Source organism: Cyprinodon tularosa, unplaced genomic scaffold, assembly GCF_016077235.1.
Source record: "Cyprinodon tularosa strain WSP-4 unplaced genomic scaffold, ASM1607723v1 ctg198, whole genome shotgun sequence".
Classification (NCBI taxonomy): Eukaryota; Metazoa; Chordata; class Actinopteri; order Cyprinodontiformes; family Cyprinodontidae; genus Cyprinodon; species Cyprinodon tularosa.
The window spans coordinates 389269-415217 of NW_024038724.1; the positions used below are offsets into that span (position 1 = coordinate 389269).

Sequence of the window (25949 nt, forward strand, 5' to 3'; positions counted from 1 at the left end):
GATTGTCACAGATGGTGCTCTTAGTGCAGTTCATGTGCTAAATTACAGCAAATGATAATGTGATGTTTAGTGCCCTTTGTTTTGTGGAACAATGATGCGAAATCAAACGTTCATTGAGGCAGTGCTGGTACTGAAGAGGAGCACAGCACACCTAGCTCGATTTAAAGCGGGATTTGGATTAAATAGCTTCTGAAAGCCAATGAGCCTAACCTGCGAGAGGGAGGCAAACGGGGAGGGAGCGGAGCAGTGATTTTTATTTCCAACTGGATCGAAAAGGGGAGGAGGAGGCATGGAGAAGGAGTTATTTTGGTAGCAGCGTAGAGCTTGTTTGACATCTGAAGGCTTCCGGCGCAGTAAATCTGTTTGTGCGGCACGAAGAAGAAGAAGAAGAAGAGAGCCTCGGTCAATTCCCGGCTGCAACCCTCTTCGGCTGGACATGAAAGTGCAGCAGGGCTGCAATTCATCAGAAATGGGCATCCCCGTTAGAACCGAAGAAGAGCTGCGCAAAAACACCGTTATAACACCGGAGGATGTGCTGGGGCTGCAGAAGATCACAGAGAGTGAGTAACCTGCTGTGGTGGAAGGTACCATGGACAGCGACACCTTTAAATGTATTTTAACCAGTCGGTATCAGACTCCATGAGTAGGTCAATCTTTATCATTGTGGTTATGCTATACAACTTCTCCTGCTACCAATAATAGGTGTGAATTTTTTGTTTAAAAATATTTTCTTTTTAGTTTACCAACGTTTCACCTGCTAAACTGAACTCCAGCTCACCTTAAGACACCTGCAGCACTGAGGTAACAGGTGGCATGGGATGTGATCCACTTATTAGCTGATACTTCAGGCAGCTCCCAGCTGGGAGGGAAAAACAAGTGCTGTGTCCTGCAGCTTTGCTCTTTATTATATCATGGAAAACATGCCAAGTTGGATCTTTTAGAGCCTAGATGAAAAAGGATATTTAATCAGCTGGTGGTTAGAAGTTAGTTATTTTATTTATTAATTAATTGAGCTTTATTGACCCCACATTGGACAAATTTACATCTGCATTTAATCCATCTCCTTGGAGGGCAGTGGGCTGCTATCATAGGGCTCCCGGGAGCAATCGGGGGTTAAGGGTCTTGCTCAGAGAGCCAGAGTGGCAGTCTGTGGGAGTTGGTTTCAAACTCACAACCTCGGGATTTCAAGCTCTATGCCCTAACCAGTGGGCCACCACTCTACACTATTTTGCTAGAATATGTTAAATGTTCCAAAGAGGCCTCTTTCCATTCATCCAGTTTGACAGGTTTTACACAAGGATGTGGAAAATAAGAACTATGCAACTATATTCAGTTACATGCAGTTTTGTTGGATTTGAATTATAACACACTGAGGTCAAATTCAGTTTGTAATATACAATGGTAAATTCTAAAAACTGAGGACAAGCTTCTATCCTAAATAGACATTTGGCAAGAGCGGGAAGGAATAACTGTCAGTGGAAGAAACTCAGAGGTTACTCAGAGTTTGAGAGGACTGAGTACTGTAGACAGAAAAAACAACAACAATAGGTCTGGGATCAGATATATCTTAAGATTGAGGAAGGGAATACCAGTAAAATAATAAATAAAGCTGAGCAGTTTTCCAGAAGAGGTTTGGATTTGAAATAAGCAAGTAGACTGCATGGAAATATTGGACTCCAGTATTTGTAGCTCATTACTAAATTTAGTAAACTTATAATTAAACATTAATCCCATTAATTGATCATCCTCACTAAAGCTCTGTATAGTTTTATGATAATATTACATGATCACAGAACATTTTCAATAGACACATTTTTTATGCCATATTTTCAAATTCACCAACTACTTAAGAATTCAGTTACCTTCAGAGGTTTTATTAAATTTCCTGAAAAAGAAGTGTAAATATTTTAGAAAATGATGATGTGTATTCCTCCACACTGAAAGCAGGAAGTGACTCTGATGTTGGATCCAAAATCAAACTCATGAGTGTAGAAGTTTAACTCTAAAATAATCACCTCTCTCTGCACCTTGCCACCTCTGAGTGAAGAACAAACACCAGCGTCTCATCAGGGTGATCATTCCTAAATCATTTGTGATGGTGTGGTAATCTCTGCTCTCGGCTGACATGTAATCTGGATTATGTCAGAAGAGCTGAAACAAAGCATGGTAAAATGGAGTGATGCAAACAGGTAATTATTAACTCCAGTGACAAATTATAGAAGATGGTCAAATAAAGATAATGCTTTACTTCAATTCTTGTTTAAAGATCATTGTTTGTAATTTTTATCAAAAGTTATGATTTGAATTACTTTAGGGCGCTGTTTGGGTTGTTAAATAGATTATTATTTGTCCTGTTCGGACATCATTTAATATTTTAGGCCATTTTTGACCATAATCTAATAACAAGAAAAGCTGTGCTCAGGAAAAAAGAAACACATCAAATACAGAAAACAGATATGCAGAAAGCTTAAAGTACACACCACCATCAACCCACAGCTCTATGGGAAAACAAATATACCTTCTATAGTGGAATGGCAATATATGTATATTGATAATTACTCCTTGTATGGTGGGAAATGTTAGCTAAATATTTGAGGACCATGCATTCAGACTTGTTATGACAGAAGTAAATTTGAGACTATGGATTTGATTTGGGACTAGGAAAGTTTTCCTAGAAACAATTTTTTTTCCGAAAAAACTTGGTTAAAATTAAAACAAAGATTAGTGTTAATCAGTAACTGGATCAATTGTAGATTATCTGCTATCAGTGTTTGATATGAACTATAATTTAATGAATTCATAAATTCATCACCACTAGTCCTTATTGCGAAATTCACCAATATTATCACACATAATAACTCACTGTAACGTTTCATAGTAATATACAAAATTAACTACATGTTCATATAGTAGTACAGCTCATATTTTATTTTTATTTTTTTAGCTGATTTGGTCAAAATCAAACTTGCAGAAATAAAACAAAAATTTCAAACCTTCAGTATTTTACCCTGTTTCACCACATCATGTTTCTAGCTTGATTTATTAGGTCTTTGGCATTAAAATAGGTTTGACTTTGGTGTTGCACTCATTATTTTGCTCTTATGGCTTTTTATTTGTAAATCCACATGAAAACACACACCTCCTTTTTTGTTTTCATAGCCTAATTTAACAGAGGCTATGCACTTAGAACACAGAGTTTAGAAATGCATAAAAAATGTTGACTATGGATCAAAACAAAACAGTAAGACTGTTGAATGTTAGGTCTATAGCTGAAGAGCTCTAGCTCCACTGTCTGAGGAATGTGTTACTGTGTGAATAAGGAATATAATTGTTTGTAGTGGTGACTTTGGGTTCTGTTTCTGGTTTTTATTTTAGTGATGAGGGTTCACTTCTTACATCAGTCTAATTGAACATTACTGCCTCAGGTTTGTTTATTTTTTCTTTTACAAAATGTTTCACATTTTCCTTAAGCAGCTTTGGACATATTCATTGTAGAAATCATGGTAGTTTCAGTGATGGTGAGCTGGCAAAACCCTGCTGCAGCTAAGCATTCCCAAACTACTGTACTTCCTTCTCTATGCTTTGCAGTTGGCATTATATCGTATCATTTTTTGAAATGCGGCAGTTGTTTTGTACCCAACATAGTCCCTGTTATGGTCTTATAATTAATCATAGGAGGTGTAACCTTAAAGGGACCTTCCTGGTTTTCTTAGAACCCTTGAAACCCTCATAGAAGTTAAACCAACAGCTGCAGGAGTCTGATAAGATACTTCATTTGAAGCATCAAGAATTAAATTTTTCCTTTTTTAAGAATATTGCTGTATGCTTTCTAGGTGCACTTGTTTTAAGGCCTTGATCAGGGTATGTTGGTAGCTCTTTTTATCCTCCTCTACTTGCACGCTGTTTCATACAGCAGAGAGGTTTTTTCCTTTTAACTCTTATTAGACTTATTCAAATCCCTCACCAGATTCATATGCTGCTACAATTTTCTTTCTGAATACCTTAGACAGCTGTTTGGATGTTGCTAGTGTGTTTACAGTGGATGGTATGAAAGGAGAAAATATCCAGTGAGCATCAGCTGTATGAGATGATTGAAAGGAGCCAGGAGCTCTAATAACCCCTTATTTTAACTGTCTGAATGTACATGTTGAACCTTTAGTAAAGGAGCTACAGCAGAAGAAGAAAACAACAAGTTCCAGCTCCATCAGCCAAGAACAAGGAAGTGGGACTAGAGCTCCTTTAGACAAAACACATTTTGACAATAATAGACAAAGAATGGTTTCAATTAGCTTTAATTTCAATTCAGTTTAACACGATTGGGTCAAAATCTGGCACAAATATTGTTCGATTTGTAATCATATTAATCGATTTATGTATTTAAATTTGTATTTATATCAAAAATGAGGAAAAAATAGAATGATATATTTAGATATTTGGATTAGTCTTGAAGTTTTTTTTTTTAACCAAGTACAGGTGCTGGTCATAAAATTAGAATATCATGAAAAAGTAGATTGATTTCAGTAATTCCATTTAAAAAGTGAAACTTGTATATTATATTCATACATTACATACAAACTCATATATTTCAGATGTTTATTTTGTTTAATTTTGATGATTACAAATGACAACAAATGAAAATCGCAAATTCATCATATCAGAAAATTAGAATATTACTGAAGACCAATAAAAACAAAGGATTTATAGAAATGTTGGCCAACTGAAAAGTATGAACATGAAAAGTATGAGCATGTACAGCACTCAGTATTTAGTTGGGCCTCCTTTGGCCTGTATTACTGCAGCAATGCGGCGTGGCATGGAGTCGATCAGTCTGTGGCACTGCTCAGGTGTTATGATAGCCCAGGTTGCTCTAATAGTGGCTTTTAGCTCTTCTGAATTGTTGGGTCTGGTGTATTGCATCTTCTTCTTCACAATACCCCATAGATTTTCTATGGGGTTAAGGTCAGGAGAGTTTGCTGGACAATTAAGAACAGGGATACCATGGTCCTTCAACCAGGTACTGGTAGCTTTGGCACTGTGTGCAGGTGCCAAGTCCTGTTGGAAAATGAAATCTGCATCTCCAAAAAGTTGGTCAGCTGCAGGAAGCATGAAGTGCTCTAAAACTTCCTGGTATGTGGCTGCGTTGACCCTGGACCTCAGAAAACACAATGGACCAACACCAGCAGATGACATGGCACCCCAAACCATCACTGACTGTGGAAACTTTACACTGGACTTCAAGCAACGTGGATGAAGTGCCTCTCTTCTTTTCCTCCAGACTCTGGGACCTTGATTTCCAAAGGAAATGCAAAATTTACTTTCATCAGAGAACATGACTTTGGACCACTCACCAGCAGTCCAGTCCTGTTTCTCTTTAGCCCAGGCAAGACGCTTCTGACGCTGTCTGTGGTTCAAGAGTGGCTTGACACAAGGAATGCGACAGCAGAAACCCATGTCTTTCATACGTCTGTGTGTGGTGGTTCTTGAAGCACTCACTCCAGCTGCAGTCCACTCTTTGTGAATCTCCCCCACATTTTTGAATGGGTTTTGTTTCACAATCCTCTCCAGGGTGCGGTTATCTCTCTTGCTTGTACACTTTTTTCAACCACATCTTTTCCTTCCCTTCGCCTCTCTATTAATGTGCTTGGACACTGAGCTCTGTGAACAGCCAGCCTCTTTAGCGATGACCTTTTGTGTCTTGCCCTCCTTGTGCAAGGTGTCGATGGTCGTCTTTTGGACAACTGTCAAGTCAGCAGTCTTCCCCATGATTGTGTAGCCTATAGAACTAGACTGAAAGACCATTTAAAGGCTTTTGCAGGTGGTTTGAGTTAATTAGCTGATTAGAGTGTGGCACCAGGGGCCATCAATTTTGAACCTTTTCACAATATTCTAATTTTCTGATATGATGAATTTGAGATTTTCATTTGTTGTCATTTGTAATCATCAAAATTAAACAAAATAAACATCTGAAATATATGAGTTTGTATGTAATGTATGAATATAATATACAAGTTTCACTTTTTAAATGGAATTACTGAAATCAATCTACTTTTTCATGATATTCTAATTTTATGACCAGCACCTGTATAAGCTGCCACCAAAAAAAAGAAAAGAAAATCCCTAAAAAAAAAAGTGGAAAATGTAGAATATAAAACCATTGATTATTTATTTCTTGATTTATTGATGTCTTTGATTTCAAGATTTGGCATAAACAGTCCTATATGTTAACTTTCTCTCAAGTTTATATATATACCTATATATGTGTGTATATATATACATACATACATAATCCTTCATTCCACAGCTGGTGTCTGCTGCTGGGTTATCTTTCTCATGCTGTTCAGGACCAATACCGGTAATTAAACAGGTGCTCTGAGACCGAATGGTGAGTGGATGATAATTCAATAAAGGATGAATAAATAAAACAGACATCAGCCATGAAGACGCTTAATACAGAGGATCCTGATCAGACTAAAAGGAAATAAGAGCTTAAGACAAGAAAAGAGTTTAACAGAATCCACTAATGAACTGATGAGTTTGGCTAAAAAAGAAATGGGGAGAAGTGAAGAGGAAAATATAACACTAATAGAACCTTAACAAAAATGGAGAAAAAAAATGATGGAGAAAGAAGATTCAAACAGGAAAAATACTAAAAAAAATTGAAGAGAAATGTACACATAAATCACAAAGCAAAAGGATGCAAACATTAATAAACCAAAGCCAAACGACAAAATAACAGTATAAAGAAAGGTCAAAACACCAAATTCCTAAAGTAAAGGGTCTAAAGAAACAAAGAACAAAACTCTGAAGAAAAAAAATCAAAAAGCTAACCAAGCGCAATAACTAAAGATAATAAAGAAAAACAAAACAACTTAAATAATGACAGATGTAGATTATTTTCCAGAATCATTTCAACATTTATAATAAGAATAACCAAAATCAACTAAATCCAACCAATCAAAGCATTTCTTTGAAAGAATAAAATTCTAGAGCTAATTGAGAACAATATGGAAAGTAAAATACAACCAAAGTCAGATGCAATTTTCCCATTTAGGCCCTAGTTGGTTTGAAAATTGGTACAGCATAGATAGGTATGTCTTTTAGGAGTTTTATTGTTTTTATTCTGTACATGCTCTAAGATTCACCTGTTTGGAAAGTCAAGATGATTATAAGCTGCTGTGTAAACTACTGATAGATTGGTTCACAGCATTCGACTTAGCTAGAAGGGCATATATGAACATATTTTATTCATAAACACTGATTGATTGCGCAGAATCATTATTAAATATAAATAAACAGGGAATATATCAAAAAGACCTCCACAAGTCTGGTTTATCCTAAGGTAATATTTCTAGATCCCCTGAATGTGTTTCGTTAATTTGCTTAAATAATTATATGGAAGTCTAAGTATCATGGGAATGTTGAGAAATCATATTGTTCAGGAAAGGGATGGATTCTGTGTTGTGGAATAGAGCTTGTTTGGTGCAATGTGTGTTGTTCTGTGGGTATTCTGCAGGAGTCATAATTCACAAAATAAATAGCGTCATTAGGAAGCAACTAAAGTGGGAAGACTGAAGCAACATCACAAGACATTATTTATTTATTTCAATTTAAAATTTGGGCACATGTGGGTCCTCCAAATGGACAATCACCTGCAGTTTACTATCAAATTAGTACACAGTGGCTTTAGAAACACAAAGTCAAATTTTAGCGGATAATTTAAACATATTGTGGAAGATCTTTTTCCGTGTGCATCATCAAAATTAGTGGTCCTCCTAATTGTCAATCATTCTGGTGATATGTTTACGTAAGGACGTCCTACGTGCTCGTCCTCCTTTTTCACTTACCGTCGGTGAGTCTGACAAAGTGGAAAAATTGTAAATCTTCTTTTGGAAAGTAAGCTTGTAAGAACGAAGCAAACAGCAACTTTTAAACAGCATGCACGAGGAGAAATGGGCTCGTTCACGCTCTCACAAGTGGAGAAAAATTAGCATAAATCCTCCACAATACCTTTAAGATTAAAAAACAGACTTTAGGGCATCTGCGCTGCGTGAGCCTCGTCATGTTGCTGCTTTTTATGAAAGTGTTACCAGACAGGTTGTTTGTGCTACTGTTGCTCTTAATGAATCCACAACACCCCATACCTCAATAGCTTTTTTTCTCCACCTTAATAACAAAAGCAAAAGGTCCTGATTAATTTGTCGCTTTGCCATTTTGATCTTCGGATATTTTTGTCATCTTGTGTTTTGTGAAGTTGTGACTACAGAAAATAAAATCTAGAAGTTTCAAAGTTGTTATGGTTTAATCAGGCCTCGTGCTCTATCATACTTTTTAAAAATATCATACCGCAAATCAAAGCCACAATCAGTCCTTGACCCAGTACCATCCCAAAGAGCTACAAACAGAATCCAGCAATTTATTCCCATTTGATGAAAAACAAGCTGAAGGTTTTATAAAAGTAGGCACCAATTTAAAAAAATAAACCGTCCCTTAAGTTCCTTACTCATATATCCTAAAAACTAAAGCTTCCTGTAATTTTACTAAATACATGTTTACGCAATCTTTCAAAACTATTCATCAAAGATTTTGCAATGTTAAAAGCGCACAAAAAGTGATTTTTACATAAATCTTTTCAACATTTCTGCCTGTATCTGGTCATCAAGCACCACCAGATACACACACAAAATTAACACATAGCAACGCAGAAACACCCAAAATAACATCCCCAAGGGCAACTTAAGAGTTTCCAACCTTTCAATCATGTTTCTGACTGAAGGGGAAATGAATGCTGTCATTTCCTTTTGAGAGGAATACATTTTTTTTATTGAATTAGATTGAGTTGAACTCATGCATGCATAAGAACATGCAAACCTTTTGCAGAAATTCAACAGACCTAAATTCAAAGCCTGTCTTAGTGTAAGGCAGCATAGCTACCAGCAGACGCACATCACAGTCCAAACATTATACATGTTTTTTTTAACCTTTTTTTTCATTAACAAATAAAATACTTAAAAGTGTGGCACATTGTTCTATTTAGTTTTAGAATCTTTTGGTGAATGTCTTTCAAATTGGCATGAGTCTTATTTTAATCTCCTTCATTACAAGCATCTCATAGTCTGATTGCTTACCCTGACTTCTGAGCCAGATTCTTGATATGATTTAGGTTTATTTCAAACAGAAAAAAATGTCTAAAAACTAACCGTTGTGGCTGTTACTGTGTGTTTAGGGTCTTCACTCTACTGGGAGATGAAGCTTTTCACCAATGTCAAGTTTTTGTAGCAGGTTTTTCTGCTCTGTTTATCCTCTGTTTATTTCCATTCATACCAGATTGTTTCATCTCGTATTACTTTGTTAAACTTCACCAACATCTTTGGCATTGCAACCATTTGGTAAAAGCAATTATATGGACTAACTTTAGTCTTATTTTGTGAATATCTTAACAATTTGCTACCAAACATACGTAAATATTTTTTTCTTTCTCCTTAGTAACGTCATTTGGAAAGAGATAAGAAGAGAGAATCTTATTTGCATTCAGGTGTTCAGAGTGCAACCCCTCCATGAACCTCACCAGTTGCCAGTTTTGCCCACAGGTGATTTTATAGCTGAGAGACATGAAAGGGCCTGCCCCTCACAGCTGCATCATAAATGCTGATATGAACTACAGCTTCTCCCTGGATGCCCTGGCCATAGGTTGTTTTAAATATGAAGACACGTCGGCACATGTTTGGATTGTCGTACCCCGTGTTCTGAGGTGACTTCGCCACAAGGTCTCAGCATCAGTCAGAGGCCTCAGAGTCAGATGGAAAGAATAAGGCATGTGAAGTCAATCCCTGAGGCTGAAAGTCTGTTACTCAGGGCTTATCTGGCGGATTAAGGAGCTATAAGTGGCAGCTCGGCTGCTCTGTGAGACGGCCACTTTGGTCTCAGACAGACTCTGTTTCTGAGCACAGCATGACACAATAAGTGTTGCTACGTTTACTTCAATTCCCCAGGAATGAAAAAAAAAGTACTGATCTGCACTTATGAAAAGACAGCTCTAACAATAGCCTTGAATTTGTACTTTGTTCTGAGACATGATTATTATTATTAGACAACAAAATAATGCAAAGAAAAAGAAATAGGAAAAAGTGCCTTGCAAAAACATTCATACCTCTTGGCCTTGTTTGCATTTAGTCTAATCACACAAACTTTAACAGTGTTTTCTCAGGCAGGATAACAAAAAGTAAAGCTTAAATATCAAGAGAAAGAAAAACAGTTTTTGGTATCTTATCTATTTCAGAAGAAAAAATATTTAAAAACTTGCCTTTATTTGTATTCATCCCTCTTTTATTTGATTCCGATGGAATTACATGAATACTAGGGATGTCCCCATCAGCATTTTAAGCCTCCAATCCTGATTCGATCTTTTTACCTCAAATCAGATCCAATTTCGAGTCCAGATCCGATATTCTGCCTTTAGGATTTAAATTTCTGGTGATGGGAAGTAGTTCATAAAAAGTCAAAGGTCCCTGTGGCAACTCTGGAGGAGTTATTTAAAATAATTTATGTTAAACATGTGAAGGATGGTGCTCTGGTCAGATCCTTCCAAAGTGTTGTGAATGTCTACTGTGAATCATTATGGTGGCAGCAGCGTGCTTTGGGGCCTGTCTTAATGGAGGTCAGTGACTATGAGTTAAATGAAATATATATATATTGAGCTAATTACAGGGAACAAACAATTCACTTTTAGCAGTTTGATGGGCTAGACACACAGGAGGCAACATCGCTCCTGCTCCATTTAGTACCTTTGAAACCTGTGCCATGACTTGATAACGGTTTGCCCTCCTCCAGCCAAGCAACCAGTGATAATTAATTAACTATCTTTTTCTCACAGAGGAAGCTTTTTCCATTGAATTGAAAAAGCTTCTTGGGTGGGAAGCTCTATCAATTTTAAACATTTTATGTTACAACAGCCGTCTTTGATTGATCCTATTTGGAATATAGGACAGATAGCAACAAAAATGAGTGACTGGTTATTTAAGTAGCACTGCGTAACTTTAGCCACTAGGGTGCTAGAGTACAACCTTTGAGGTGGTGCCTAACAACTTTTGAGAGGAGCTCAGACTGATGTAAATTGGTGTTGACAAATTCAGGGATAGATCCGACCCTTTCAACTTACATAGGCAGGTTTTTGTGTAGGGCAGCCTGCACTGAGTACCTATGCTGCAGATTGACTTAAAAATGGATTTAATACATTAAATAAAGCTCATATTTGGATCAAAACTTACACACTCCTGTTGAAACAGAAGCAAATTATGCATGGCTTTTGTTTTATAAACAAGTGTGTAACACTAATGGGCACAACAGTCCAAATACATTAACACTACAGTCAAACCTGGTTCCAGTATCATGCCCTGGGGATGATTTTATTCAGCAGGGACAGAGAAGCTGGTCATATGTGATGGATGAATGGATAGAGCTAATTGCCGGGAAATTTCTTAAAGAAAACTGGTTACAGGCTGCGAAAGACTTGAGGCTGTTAGAGAGTTTCCCCTTCTGTCCTACTAGAAGGGGAAACTCTCCACCAACAACCCTAAAAACTTGCTGTTTAAGAGACACCCAAAAGAACTGCAGCTGTAAATGGTGAATAAACCATATTTAGTCAGAAGAACTGATTACAAATGGAATTCAAACTTCTTCAGGTTTTAGTTGTAATAAAATTATATTCATCTATCATTATGAATACCTTTGTCTTTGCATATTGGATACAACCCAAATATCTCAAGCTAAGGGTTCTGAGGCACTGTATCTATAAAACCTAAAGCCAAATGGTGGTAAAACCATAGCAGATCCCGTTTGCTAGGATTGAATGCCATGTCTCCGTGTTTAGTGTCCCCTCGGGGCTTTTCTGTAGAGAAATCAAAACACTGAACCTTTGATTTGCCGGAGCTAATTCCACACCTCAGTTATCCTGCTGTGATTTAGAGCTGTTTGTTCTTGTTAAACTGAAAGGTTAATGTTGGGACAGAATTACAGAAGAAAAACTTGAATCTGCTTCCAGGATACTTCAGTTCACATTATTGATTGTTTTGTGGGACATATTTTGTTACTATACACATGTTCACAAAAACATCTCTAGATTATATAGTTGAAAGAAGGACAGTGACTGATGTATAGTATGTAGTATGTATTATTTCTATCGTTTTCAATATATCTGCAGGAGTCTTTCCACTACACAGCAAAGCTGTTTCATTTAATCTTGCATATAGGCTGAAAATCGCCAGTCTGCTCTTACCAAGGAATTTACACAAAAGCATTATAATTACATTACAGAAATTCTGCTTGAGTTTAAATTACAAAATATCTGTTGTTTCCTTTTGTAAAAAAATTTTACATTGTTTATTTAACAACTTTAGAAGGCTATGGGCAGTTTTAGTGAACAATGCCGAAGATCTGAGATGTACTCTGAGATGTTCGAGGTTAGTCATAATTCCTAATTATTACCATCTAATATAGTTACTCCTCCTCTGGTCTAGCAAAGATCTTGTAACCATCACATAGGATTTTATAAGCAGTTCTTCAGGCTTTATAAAGAAATAGTTATATCCTCTTATCTCCCTGTAGAGACATGCCGAAAATAGCCGCAGACACATATAAGGTGATTCTCAGGTTCATCAGTCTAGTAACTGATTAGTGGAAAGCAGAAAAATCAGATGTTTTTTCCAGGTCCCTGAACGTACCTCAGTAAGGAGCCATTACTGACTAAAGAACAGTTTTACTGTGACGTCACATTAGCAGTAGTCATTAATATTTGACTAAAACCGTTTTTTTTTTTTTCATCATTATTTTATCATTTTAACCTACCAGATTAAGTCAACAACATTTGCTTGTCTAAGATAGGAAACGTTCTAAATTGTGTTTTCAATAAGCCAAATGCTTTACAACAAGGTGTAATATAGATCCTTGGGACAGAATTAAAGTTATATTTTCAATCAATGAACAGAAATGGCAGTGACAGTCACATGCTAGAACATAAGAGCAACAAACTGATAAAGGATGGATGATTAGTCAAAATCTCTGCTCTGGTAAACCTGGCAGTTTTCTTCCCAATAGAAAACACAACATTTCCTCAATATGTAGGATTTTAATTTAGTTCAGTAGCTTATCTAACAGGGACAATGTGCAAAGAAGCAACAAAAGATGCATACAGCTATTCTACATCTGTAGGGTGCCGCGCAGGTGAGTAATTTATATGATTAATGATTTCCTTTGACAAAAAACCTCGAACCAAACTCTGATCTGATTTAATTGTCTCTGTTAAGTGCCTTGAGCTTAACCTTGTGCTGCAAGCTGGATTATCGCGAGATCTGAGTTTTGAGTCTCACAAAAAAAATCCACTGTGAAAGACTCCCCCTAATACGTTCATCTTGTAACCTCTCCTAACCACGTGTCAGAACAATGACTTGCCAGCAGTGTTTTTTTGGGCAGGACATGTAGGAATGACAACATTCAGAAGGACCTTGCCGGGACATTACAAACATGGCTACACTGAAGGACTCATCTGTCAGTTCCGCAAATGACTGGGTTTTAGCAAAAACAGGAAACATTTCTTGTTTAAGGAAAGGAGCAAAGAAAGGCACTTTGTGCATTTGTAGATGGGAAAGATGTCCGTGCTTTTCTTCTGACAGGATTTAGAAAAAGTTTGATTTATCAGCTTACGAAACATTACAATTCGCTGCTACGATTGGCTGAAACCGTATTATGGAAGGCAGGTACTAGCTGGCACGTCACCCAATCAGCTGAAAGTATTGTACTTAACATCCCTCCTTTTCACTGACAGATTGAACGGCAGACATCCCAAATTGATAATGAGAACTCAGTTCTAGACTTATCAATCTGGCTACTGCCAGGTTACCTTGAGATGAAATGCGTTGTGAATTCATGCTATATAAATAAACTGAATTGAATCGAACTGAATCTATAATTATGCAACTCAGCTTCAAAATTTACAAACAATATCAGTTAAACATCAAGCACCACAGTAAACGGATACAGTACCAGTGTGGGTTCCCTCAGACTGGTTAAAAAGTTCCTTATTGTGCTCAGTAGTTCACACTATGACTGGTTCTGTTGTTTCTGGAAATATCTTCAAATGGCCAAATTATTGTTAGTTGTAGAGCAAGGAAAGTGTTCATTTTTAATAAGGAACATTGTTCAGCAGTGCTTGGGGAGGGAATGCCAAAACTTTCTCTGATATTTTTAGTTTTAATGACAGTGGGAAAAGATAAACTTTTCACAATGTCTGCTCCTGTCTCCTTGAACCCCAGTCAGCCTCAGAATCAGAATCAGAAATACTAGTGATAGTAACGTGCAAAAATAGTTGCTAAATGTCAATTACAGAGTGGGGGTGTCTGAATCACAGATGGCCACTCACACTGAGCCTGGTTCTGCTGGAGGTTTCTTCCTGTTCAAAGGGAGATTTTCCTCTCCACTGTCGCTACAAGCATGCTTAGTGTGAGGGATTGCTGAAGCATCAACGAGTCAATGCAATCAACTGGTTTTCCTTAGATAGAAAACTTTGAATCAATCTGACTGGATGATCTAGTGAACTGTAACATGCTTTGAGATGACATGCTATGACGAAAAAGTTTTAATATAAACAATCATAAAATAGTATTTATACCTCTTCATGATTTGTCTGGGGTTTTCTCTATACTAAAGAGTGTACCATGCTAAGGCTTACAGTAGCAAAGTAATATGGGTCTGCATGAGGATGTTTATGCCTGGGCTTTTATGACTGAGTTGAGTTTTGATTTTATTTTTGTGTGTTTTGAAAAATTCTTTGCAGCTTATTATGTTCTTTAGGTCTCACTATAGTTAGTTACTTTACCTATTCTTATTATTGTTTGTGTAAGACCGCGGTTCTCAAAGTGTGTGGCGCGACCCACTGGTGGGGAATTGAGACGTGACAGGTGGGGCGCGCCAAGTTCCGGTGTGTGTGTGTGTGTGTGTGTCTGTGTGTGTGTGTGTCGTGTGACTATAAATGTAGAACTTGTGAGAGCAAACTGTCCTTATAGCTGTATGTTGCCGCTTTTTAGACCAATCAAACCCACAAAGTAATCCTTACTAGCCTACATGCAGTCTAATTAAAAGAACATTAGATATGAGAAAAATTTCACCTGGAACTGAAGTGCCCAAATAATGATTGACGTGACGTCGGCATATTATTTGTAACGGAATAAACTTTCGCGCCCCAGTGTTGCCAACTTTGTCGCTATATTTCAGACCCCTCCAGCGACTCTTTTTCAAAAAAGCGACTAGCGACAAATCGAGGGACTTTTGGAGACTCTTACGTGAAAGCACGTATCGTTCCTTTTCTTGTCCTCCAGCGGCAGGTGCTGCCGTGGGGCGCCTCCTCCCTCCCCACCCCATTCTCCCCCGCTATCACAGGAGTCCCTCTCAGCGCTGCAGAGACACAGCATGTTTACCCTCAGCGTCCAGACTGCAAATAAAGCGCACGTGCGCCGGGATTGACGGCGCAGGTTGATCATAATTAACTGAATTTGAAATATTTTATCTTAAATAAATAGGACCAGTTTATTGTAATGACGTCTGACTCCACCCTGAGGCTCAGGTTTAATGCTCAGGCTAATAGTGAATTCTGGTTTGGAGTGGAGAGGGAGTATCCACTCATCGGGCAGAGAGCTGTGTGCATTCTTCTTCCCTTTGCCACATCATATCTCTGTGAGATGGACTTTTCAGCTGTTGCTTCACTGAAAACAAAATACAGATCTCAGCTGAACATTGAGCATGACTTGAGAGTGGCAGTATCAAGCCTGCAACCCCGTTTTGAGAAACTGTGCAATGCAAAACAGGCTCATTGCAGCCACTAATGCAGGGATAAATAGACCTGTCTTGCCAGATGGATTTCACTTCTTTTCTTTTATTAACAGATTGCAGAGTGGAACTTTAATTTTTTCTATCTTTGAGCTTGATACAAATTTTGACACAGCTGCATTTTTATTTTCTTTATTTTTGAGCTTGCTGGCTTTTGATGTAGATAGTTTGTATTTAGATACTATTTGTTCAATAAAATTGGAACATTTTAAGATTGTTGCATATTTCATTACCATTGTGTTGGGGCGATGGGGACAGGTGGGGCTTGAAAATTCCCCCTTGTCCAAAGTGGGGAATGACAGAAAAAGTTTGAGAACCACTGGTGTAAGACAAACACTTTAAAGATTGACACTTCTCAGACATTCCTCCTGGCTCTGGTTGGTTGGTTGAGCCAGGGCAGTGAGATTAGTTTTAGTTAGATTATCTGTCTCACTTCACCGTGTTTTCTACTGATGGTGGTCAGAGGGCCCGGTGGTACCTGTGTAAGGCAGCCTCACTTCTCTCAGTTTGTCATTTTGTCAGCGCACCCCAGTGGGTCTGTGGTTACAATGTAGTTTGCTACCATCAGTGTGGAATTTAGAGCCTGAAACTTTACAAACCCATTAAATCTGTATAGATCTCTTTTTGGATGAAAAACAGTCGGTAAACCAGGCTATATTAATCATTACATATTTTTTTAATCAGTCATTATTTAATAGTTGTATTTTGTCTGGAACTGTGCTACTTTTTGTAAAGAACAGCTTTGGTCTATGCTAAAATCTAAAAGTCATCCAGTACAGGCCATTGTTAGTAGTCAAGCTGCGGCGTGAGCTCAGACTGTGACATCAGTGGGATATTTGCAGAGCCTGTATGACTGTGGAAGGGACACAATGATGTGGAAGCTCTTGCAGCGTTCGCTTTGACAGGGACTTTACTGAATGTGCCGACGGATCAAACAGTCCATCTGGATTCCCCAGCAGGTTGCCATGTCTGATTCACAAAATATATCTGTGAACTATTTGAAAAAAAAAACTGGGAAAGCAAAGATGGTTGAGAGACAAATTTAGAATGTACTGACAGATTTTTGAATAATCAGGCTCTGATCACGAAGCATTTAACAATCAGTGGATCATTGATCTGCTTGGCAAAATGGACTGTACTAAAAAGCTAAAAAAGGCTGGACTCCTTCTCAGCCTTTGTAAGTAGGTGTAGTTGTTGAATAAGCCTTTTAATCATCGTATTTTTAAACTTGCATTTTTAAATCTAATCTTCAGCAGGTTTATTTCGATCTGAAAAAATTTCTTTTCTCACATTAAATGAAAAGAGACATAATTCATAATATATTTCAGAGGAATATAACTCAAATTTGACATATATATTAGTAATTTCTAGTTTTTACTGTTTTTTTTTGCTTTTCATGGAAAGAGAGAACTAGTCTTTTGTCATTTTCTCATTGTGATTGTAATTTTCTTTAATAGATAAGAAATAAAGCAGGAACTACACTTACAACAGTGATTAATAAAAAAACTTCATAAGCTTTTCCCTAATTTAAAATGTGTTAGAAGTTTTTAATAAACATTGGAGTTGCAAATAGATAGTTAAATTGGTATCTAAAAAATAAAAATAATAATACAAATGTAGAAAAATAAAACGTATGAATTTCATCATTTTAATAGAATGGCAGTGATCTTTGTGATAGATTGGGTACATTATTTTCTTTTAGCAAAGCATATAAATGTTGATTAGTTATGTAATTTTATGAGAGGGTCTAGATATCCACCCTTCTTATACCTACCATCTCATTACATCTCTGGCAGGGCTGTTTACAGACATATTTTTTTATGCATCATCTAGTGATACTTAAGTGCAACGAAATACTTTCTGTTTACAACTGTATCAGAATGTGTATAAATAACCTGTAGTGCAAAAACTAAATAAATAACGTGTAAATAATGTGAAATAGCCTTGAATTTTTCTAAAAGAACAAAATTTAAATTTTTCAAACACAGATGTAATTTAATTACATAGAAAATAAGATATCAAGCTTCTCTTTGTTCTATGTAGAAGAGCTTGTGTGGTCCTTCCTCTGGTGTGTTAATCTGCCCTAAAGACCAATATTGTTTTTTCATGTATAAGTAATGACTTCTATGTGGTTACAGATGCTTTTGTGTATGTAATGCGTCATTTTATCTTGAAATTGTGTGTTTCTTACGATATCTATATAGAAATCATTACACATGCAACAAAAAAAAAAAAAAAAACATTTTTCACTCACCTGCCTATCTCTGCCCAGTTTGTAAATGAGTTTTAGGAGTGCAGCAAAGCTAATGTATAAAAAAGGTTAACAAAGGAGCGGTTTCCAACTTTAATGACATATTGTTTTAAAATTCAGGCAAAAGGTATGCTGATTGTAAGACTGTTATAATGCAGCGCAATTAGAATTTAGCATTGTATTGATTTATAGCATTGGAGAGGCTTAGGATGTTGCTTTAATGCTGCTGAATCATACTATTAGTGACCATCATAAAGGTTTATCTGCTGAAAATATCCAAGTGAAAAGCCAGTTAAATAAACCATTCTTAAATGGTTTAAAAGATTGGTTGGTTTTTGGCAATGATTATGATCAAAATGTGCTCCCACTCATCATTTAAAATCCGATTTTATTTCTCAAAAGTATCTGAAAGTAAACAAGAACTTTCAGTTATGTGACCAGTAGAAGGAATTCCTATCCAAACAGATGCTTTTATTTAAATTCAGCATTGTAATTTGGTTTAATTTATGTTTTATATACATATAATTGCAGTGTGTGTGTGTGCTTGGGAGTAACTTCGCAGCTTGGGGAGCAGAAAACCCTAAAATATTGTAATTTTCACTGAGGAGGAAGTACATTTAGTCATAATGTGTAGAGATATAAGAGGTGCAAATAGTGAAGTTAATTGAAAACATGAAAAAAAATGTCAGCATCAGTTATAAACTTATACACAAAGGAGGGAGTTATGGTGTTCAGCAGTTGTTTAAGATGAAAATTATACTGTACATCCAGTGGACAATATTACTCTGTTTCTGAATGACTAAGTTAAGCTACTAGCTCTATTAATTTTTTAAGCTAAAGCGATTTGCACAGCTCCAGCTTTAATCAGTGAATCACCTCAGACTCATGCTAAGTGCATCCTGTCGGCTCGTAAATATTTTTCAGTGTTCGGTGTTCAGCCACGCTGCCCATTAAAGCAAACAGCAGGCTCTAAATACTCATGTTTCACAGGAAGGATATTTTCAGACAAGGTGTTGGCTGCTAAACACTGTACTTTATGAAAAAGGTTTATAAATATCTCTGAGCAGGTGGCTAAAGCCTGAGCTGCCCATCTGCTCCTTAACCCTTAGAAACACAAGAGGATGCTGAAGCACAGCTTTATGTGTGAGTTATTACCGGGAATAAAGGTACAGATGCTTCTAATGTTGGTTTACAGTAAACTCTAAAAGCTTTGCTTACAAACAGTTCTGCTGCATAGACTTCTATAGTTAGCATTCCTGTCTTTAAGAGAGACAGTGTGTGTTTGAGTGTGTGTGATTGCTTTGAAACCAGTCGGTCCATGTGATGATAAAGCACAATAAGCCTCTTAGGTCTAATCCTGCCCCGTTGGGTACGGAGCGTCTCACACATGACCACACAAACACACTCCTGCTATTCTTACGGAGACTTTGCATTGACTTCTTTCATTTCCATAGACTAACACAGACCCTAACCCTACCCATTAACCATATATCTAACCCTAGATTTAACCTAAAATAAATCCATAGATCAGTCCTAAACAGAACCCTCGACTCAACAAGTGAATTTCTTATCATGGAGACCAGATGACCCACAAGTACTTGAAGTCCCTACAAAGTAGCACATTCCTTGGAAATTGACCTAACAGTGTCCACACAGAGTAACTAATCAAATAGAAATACAGAAATATGTAGAGAGGTGAATGTGCGGATTTCCATTGAGTTACATTGATTTTCAGTGCTATTTTAACCATTTCTATGTCCTAAACCCTGACAATAACCCTAACAATTACCAGTACATACCAAACCTTAACCTAAACACAATTCATACCTTATTTCTAAATCTAACCTTTACCAAAATAAGAGAGGACCTGCAAAATATGCTTGCTCTGGTACCAACAGTATTCAGTTTTATGATGAAATCAGGAAAACGGTTCACACTCTGATACCAGAAGCACACAATTGCGAAGAAGAAGTAAAATGATTGATGGCTTTTCAGATTTTTGAAATTATTCCCCTGACTTGAAGTAGTATTAAAGATTTGGAACAGCCAAGGCAGAGTCACAACTTAAATAATAGCAAATGTGTTTGAGTGCTGATAAAAATTAGAGTAATGGCAAGGAGACCTTGTAATATTGCAAACTTGAACCTCATCACTAACTATATCATTAAAACAGAAGCTGAGTTTTCTTCCATTTGTCATTGCCATTGACAAGAGTAAGAATAGTTTTTGACATAATTCTGGGATTTTTAGGGGACATTAAATAATCAACAGCATCATAAAGATCAAGAAAAACACCAGACAAATCAGAAAGAATTAGATTGGGAAAAGGGATAGGTTAAAAAAAGCTCAAAATCGCCCTAAGACTGAAAGAGCAAAAAACTGCTGACTAAAAAAGACGTGTCTATCAACTTGCTCTACCTGGCAAAGAAAGTGTTATTTAGAGAGGAAGCAGCCAAGAGGAGAGTGGTAAGCTCCCCCGACTCCTCTAGACAATCCTGGCCGATGTCTGTATAATCTGTCAGCAGGAACCCACTGATTTAACCTTTACAGCATCTAAAAAAAATCCTGTTTAATAGTCTGACCCAAGCAAAATCAGGAACAGCAAACATGTGGAAAAATCTACTATCGTTAGAGAAGACCTAATTGTAGCTGTTCGTATAAATCCAATTCTGAACATTGCCCTGAACATATCATACCCATGGTGAAGTGTGGTGGTGGCAGCAGGATGCTATGGGGATACTCTCAGCTGAGACACGGAAACTGGGTAGGGTTGATATTAATATTGATGTTGATAAATATAGAAGAACCAAGGAGAAAAACTACCCAGCGGCTGCAATAGACTTTGGAATTTAGGGCAGATGTTCACCTACCAGGAGCACCACACCAATAAGCACACAGTAGTGAGAAACTAGATAATAATTCCTTTATATAGCTGTTCTTTATGTTCTGTCAACAGTTAGGTAGAGAAAAGCATTTCAGTTTATTCAAATGGCCTAGTGTATGTCCACATTTAATTATAAATCTGATGTATGTCAACAATTTGTGTGTGTTTCACTTTACTTAACTGAGTTTAAATTTACACTGATGTTCCCTTCTGTAAGTGTTGTTTCTTTAAATGGAGAAAGGTATTACGATAAAGATGAAATGTAAAACTCTTGTCATAATCACAGGAAAAAAAATGTTTACTGAATAAATTTTTTTTTTTTAGATTATCTTTGCTCTCCTGAGGAAAATGTCCACATGATTGACTTCACTCGGTTTAAAATCCGTGACATGGAAACAGGAACGGTCCTTTTTGAGATCACCAAACCTCCAACACCAGGTCAGACCCAGGCCTCTAGATCTAGACTTCCAATGTTATGCAAAGAAACCTACCTCAATGTTTTTCTTTCCCCCTCTTGCTGTTCAGCTGGTTTAAAGCAATGTGACCCCAACGCCGGCCGATTTGTCAGATACCAGTTCACCCCAGCTTTTCTTCAATTGCGGCAGGTTGGAGCCACGTAAGTCAAACTATTGAGTGTGTGTTTGATGACCGCTACTGTAACAGAGGAGCAGATGTAGGAGGCCTGCAGGGGCCAATAATGGAACAACAGGTTGATGATCAGTGAGAACAACTTGTCTGATTGAAGTCCTGCAACAGCAAGAGAGGTTAAAAAAAGGGTGTCCATCGTTTCCTGCCTGCTCTGTGACTGATTAAGGTTTTGAATACAATGAAGCAGATAATTCACATAGAGAACAGCTCATATTAAACTGAAAATGATTGTTATAGTCTTGGTTCTGTTATGTTTCCTTTTGTGTATTCTGTTTTACTTTGTACTATGTTTTCTAGTTTTAGTGCTTTCATTCTTATTTTGTTTTGTTTTCTGGTTATTTTCAGTTCTCAGGTTCTTATTTGTTGTCCTCTGCTGCCCTCTTATGTTCTCCTTTTTCCCTACCTCCTTTCCTTGTTTCTGCTCTGTTCACACCTGCTCCCAATCTGCTTGTTGGCCCTCTCTTTGTTTCAGTCTCCCATAAATACTCTCTCTGTGCAGTTCTTTAGTGCTGGTTCCTCATCTAACTTCCTCCAACTCCGTCTCTCTGAGCCTTCTTTCTGGTGTTAGTATCCCCCCCGATGTCTCCAGGGTTTCTGGTTTGTTTTGAATTTTTTTATATGTTTGATTTTTGGGTTCCTGGTTTCTGGTTTGCTTGGACTTTGTTTGTTTTTTTATGTTTGGATTTTTGGATTTCCTCTGTGTTCTCTAACCTTTCTTTAAACCCACAAGAAAATCACCTCTGCCTCCTTGCCTCTGCATTTGGGTCAACGAACCACAACCAAATCCTGACAATGATCTCCCACAGTGCTTGAATTAATAGTTTGTTTTTTGCAGTGTCATAAAAAAATATATTGCAGAGACTAGTAGTTTGAGGCTAAATTATATATAGTCTGTTATTTATCCGTTATGTATATATATATCACTGCTGCTTTTTTTATTACACTAAAGAAATATGGCCCAATAGTAGTAAACACACGGTGTTTCCCAAACAGGACATTAACTCACAGCATTAAAGCAAAAAATGATAAAGGTTTCCAGGGCTACAAACAAAAGCCTTAATGTAATTTATTTGGTTGTATCTCTACTACAGAAATCAGTGCTTTGATTTTTTTTTATCTAAAAATTTGACTTTAAATTTGATATTTGATAAGGATTTTATCATGAAAAAAATATCTGTGGACAAGACAGGCTTTTTTTCCAATATGTCCTTTCGCCATTTTTAAGCAGCTTCTTTTGTCTTATTAACCTGCAGTAGGTCATTAATGCATTATTATCTCAAGACTCAACTAATGCAATGCCCGCTATGGTGGTGTCTCCCATTGGAGCATAAATCCCCATTAGCCCCTCCAGAACTTGAACTTTTCTATTTATCCAAACTTTTAAGTATTTGTAGCAGGTACTTGAGGTCCTCCGGTCAGATTTTTTTAGTTGTTCCAGGGACTAATAGCTTAGAAGCGGGGCTGTTCCTTTAGATCTGGTTCCATCAGAGAGCCTTTTTAAGGCAAATTAATGATGCATTTGCTTAGAAAGATAATATATTTTAGCTCTTTGTAACAGAATTCTATTTTTTTTCTCTGGTTTTAAACCAGGGTTTTCTGTTTTTTGTTTTTATGCCCTTTGATCACTTACTTTGATATTGTATGTGCTTCATAATCCAATAAATAAACAAGGCTTTTGTGGCTGTAGAGCTTCCTCTTGTGGCCCTTAGTAAAATAGAAATGGAATGAAACAATATACTGTTTTTTAAAAACTCAATATGCCAACTGAAATGCTAGGGAGGGGGACAGAGGTAAAAATACTCAGTCAGCAGCAACTATATCTGCACTTCCTGTTTACATTAAAGCTGTAATTATCTCCTGTAGCAGTGCTAGCTGCTGTTTGAGGTCAGAAAAATAACAAAACCATCCATCAATGCATCTTCTGATGATTATCTGTCAGGGTTAAAGGGGGCTGGTGGCTATCTCCAGCAATATGATATCTCCAGCAAGAGAAGCGGCTGCACCCTGGACAGATCTCCAGTCCATTATGAGGAAATACAGAGACACATGACCATGCACACACACTCACAGCAGTTTAAAGACCTCAGTCAACCTAACAGTCATGTTTTTGGAGTGTGGGAGTTTTTGGAAATATGTTCAGTAATTTGTGCATTTTGCATCTAGCAGTGATGTCTTAGGTTTATCCAGAACAAAGGGAACACAAACTATGAGGGGAAAGCCTTTTTATCAGTTAACAGCTGCCAGCTGAACACCAAAAAACGCCCAGCTTGAACACTTTCTAAGCATCAAGCAGCAACGCATTCAGTGAGTCTATTCTTGTGTTGCTGCAGAGTGGAGTTCACAGTGGGAGATACCCCCATCAACAACTTCCGCATGATCGAGAAACACTATTTCCGCGACAAGCTGCTAAAGAGCTTCGACTTTGAGTTTGGCTTCTGCATGCCCAGCAGCAAGAACACCTGTGAGCACATTTACGAGTTCCCCACGCTCTCCGAGGAAATCAGTAAGTGTTTCATATAAAGGCTCATATCAAAGTGCAACAACACCAGAAAAGGCAACAAACCCCACACAGAGAGAAATCATTTACTGCAACAAAACCCTGATAATTCTATGGGTTTGTTTGTTTTTTCTGTCTTTCTCTAATTTAGTGCGTGAGATGATCCAACATCCTTATGAGACACAATCCGACAGCTTCTACTTTGTGGACAACAAGTTGGTGATGCACAACAAAGCAGATTATTCCTACTGCGGGGGACCGTAGAGAGGCATCCTACAATTCCTGTGATTCAAAACATTTTCAGGACCAGAGACAACATGAACTGACGGACAAATCACGTGCTTTAGATGCTCATTTATCATCCATCTTAGCGCAACACATTCCCACACAGGCACTCAACTGCCTGGACAATCAAATACCTCCTCCGGAAGAAGCGGAAAAGTCTGCCAATTTGCATCAGTGTGTGGGCAGCATACATATCAGTGTCCACATGCTGCTGATTTCAGTCTGCATACGATGGCTCATATTGGTCATAAAGGAGTTTGTGTTGCATTTATTGTGTTAGTTTGCCACCTAAAAACAAAAAGAAATCAGCTATGCAAGCCTGAGAAATAACATGGTTCCCTTTTTGAATATCTTTTATGGCATTTTACAATTATGAAAGATTCATGAGCAATAGTACCTTAAAGGGAGATGATGAGGGGGAAAAAATGTTTAAAAAAAAAACTAAAGCATTTGAGTGATTGCTGAGAAACCCTATTTCAGGTTTTTAATGTCTAATACTAAAATGTGACAGAAGCACCTTCACATATTTTAAGAAGGTCACTTTCCTACAGAACAAAACTACAATCCTTCTGACCACCCTGGAGCCACAATCCACAGTAATGATATTACAATCTGTGATGAATTTTTTTAACCGCTTTTTTCTAATACTTTTGCAGTTCAGGGCAACTCTTCACAGGGAACGGCATGTCATTGAATATACAGTCTAAAACAATTCAGTCTGACATGGTTTACAGAATGATCATCAGTCATTTAATCTGAAAAAAGCTGAATATTCTATTTACTTTTGGGGTTCAGGACAAATATTTTTTTTTTTCAATCAGATTGATACAGAGTACTTTTTTAAATCACATTACAAGCACAGACCTGTGCAAATTTACTAGAAATTTACGTGACAGAGCAGCATAAAAAAATTAACTTTTTTAACATATGCATTTTTGGTTATGTGAGAAATACATTTAAATTAGGGCTACCTGAGTGAAAACATAAAGACTGCATTTATAACTGCAACTATTTTAGAATGCTTCATCTTTCAATGTCTAGAGACTGATTTTTTAATTCTCTGATTGTTCTGAAAACCACCAGTGTTTGTCAAACACTCTCAAGTCTTAACTTTGACTTGGCTATTTAAATACATGAAAATGTTTTGATCTAAACTGTTTTTATTCTAGCCCTGGCATTATAATTTGGAGCTGTGAGGTTAACTTCTCCCTCAAACTAGTATTGGGTGCAGCCAGGATTGCTTTGTTTTAGCGCCCTCTATCTTCTCATCAACAAATTTTCCTGTTGCTGTTAAATAAAAGGCCACAGCTTTTTTCCACCACCATATACAAAATATGATTTTGATTTTATTGGGAAAACAAAAAACAATGTTTGTGACATATGAGGGGAGTGTGGGCCTAGTGGTTAGAGCAGTGCTCTTGTGCTCTGAGGCGGTTGTAAGTACCCGGTCCGATCCCCACAGCCTGCAGTCTGGGTCTCTGAGCAAGAGCGTTAACTGCCACACCACTCCC

The 25949-nt window shown here is 37.2% G+C and overlaps 1 protein-coding gene across 1 annotated transcript; it reads left to right on the top strand.

Annotated features, from left to right (window-relative positions):
* On the top strand, positions 1-24926 carry unc119a (unc-119 homolog a (C. elegans)). Its single transcript, XM_038284017.1, has 5 exons — positions 1-560; positions 21333-21446; positions 21534-21624; positions 23987-24159; positions 24305-24926. Exons 1-5 carry the CDS (start codon positions 437-439, stop codon positions 24415-24417), a joined length of 615 nt encoding a protein of 204 aa, XP_038139945.1. The 5' UTR covers positions 1-436; the 3' UTR covers positions 24418-24926.
* The last annotated feature ends 1023 nt before the right edge of the window (positions 24927-25949 follow it).

Bases quoted from the DNA above. Each gene is read 5' to 3' on its own strand.
- unc119a (XM_038284017.1), top strand. From the start codon at position 437: ATGAAAGTGCAGCAGGGCTGCAATTCATCAGAAATGGGCATCCCCGTT. The intron at 561-21,332 runs GTGAGTAACCTG...TTTTTTTTTTAG, and splicing joins GCTGCAGAAGATCACAGAGA to ATTATCTTTGCTCTCCTGAG. The intron at 21,447-21,533 runs GTCAGACCCAGG...CTTGCTGTTCAG, and splicing joins CACCAAACCTCCAACACCAG to CTGGTTTAAAGCAATGTGAC.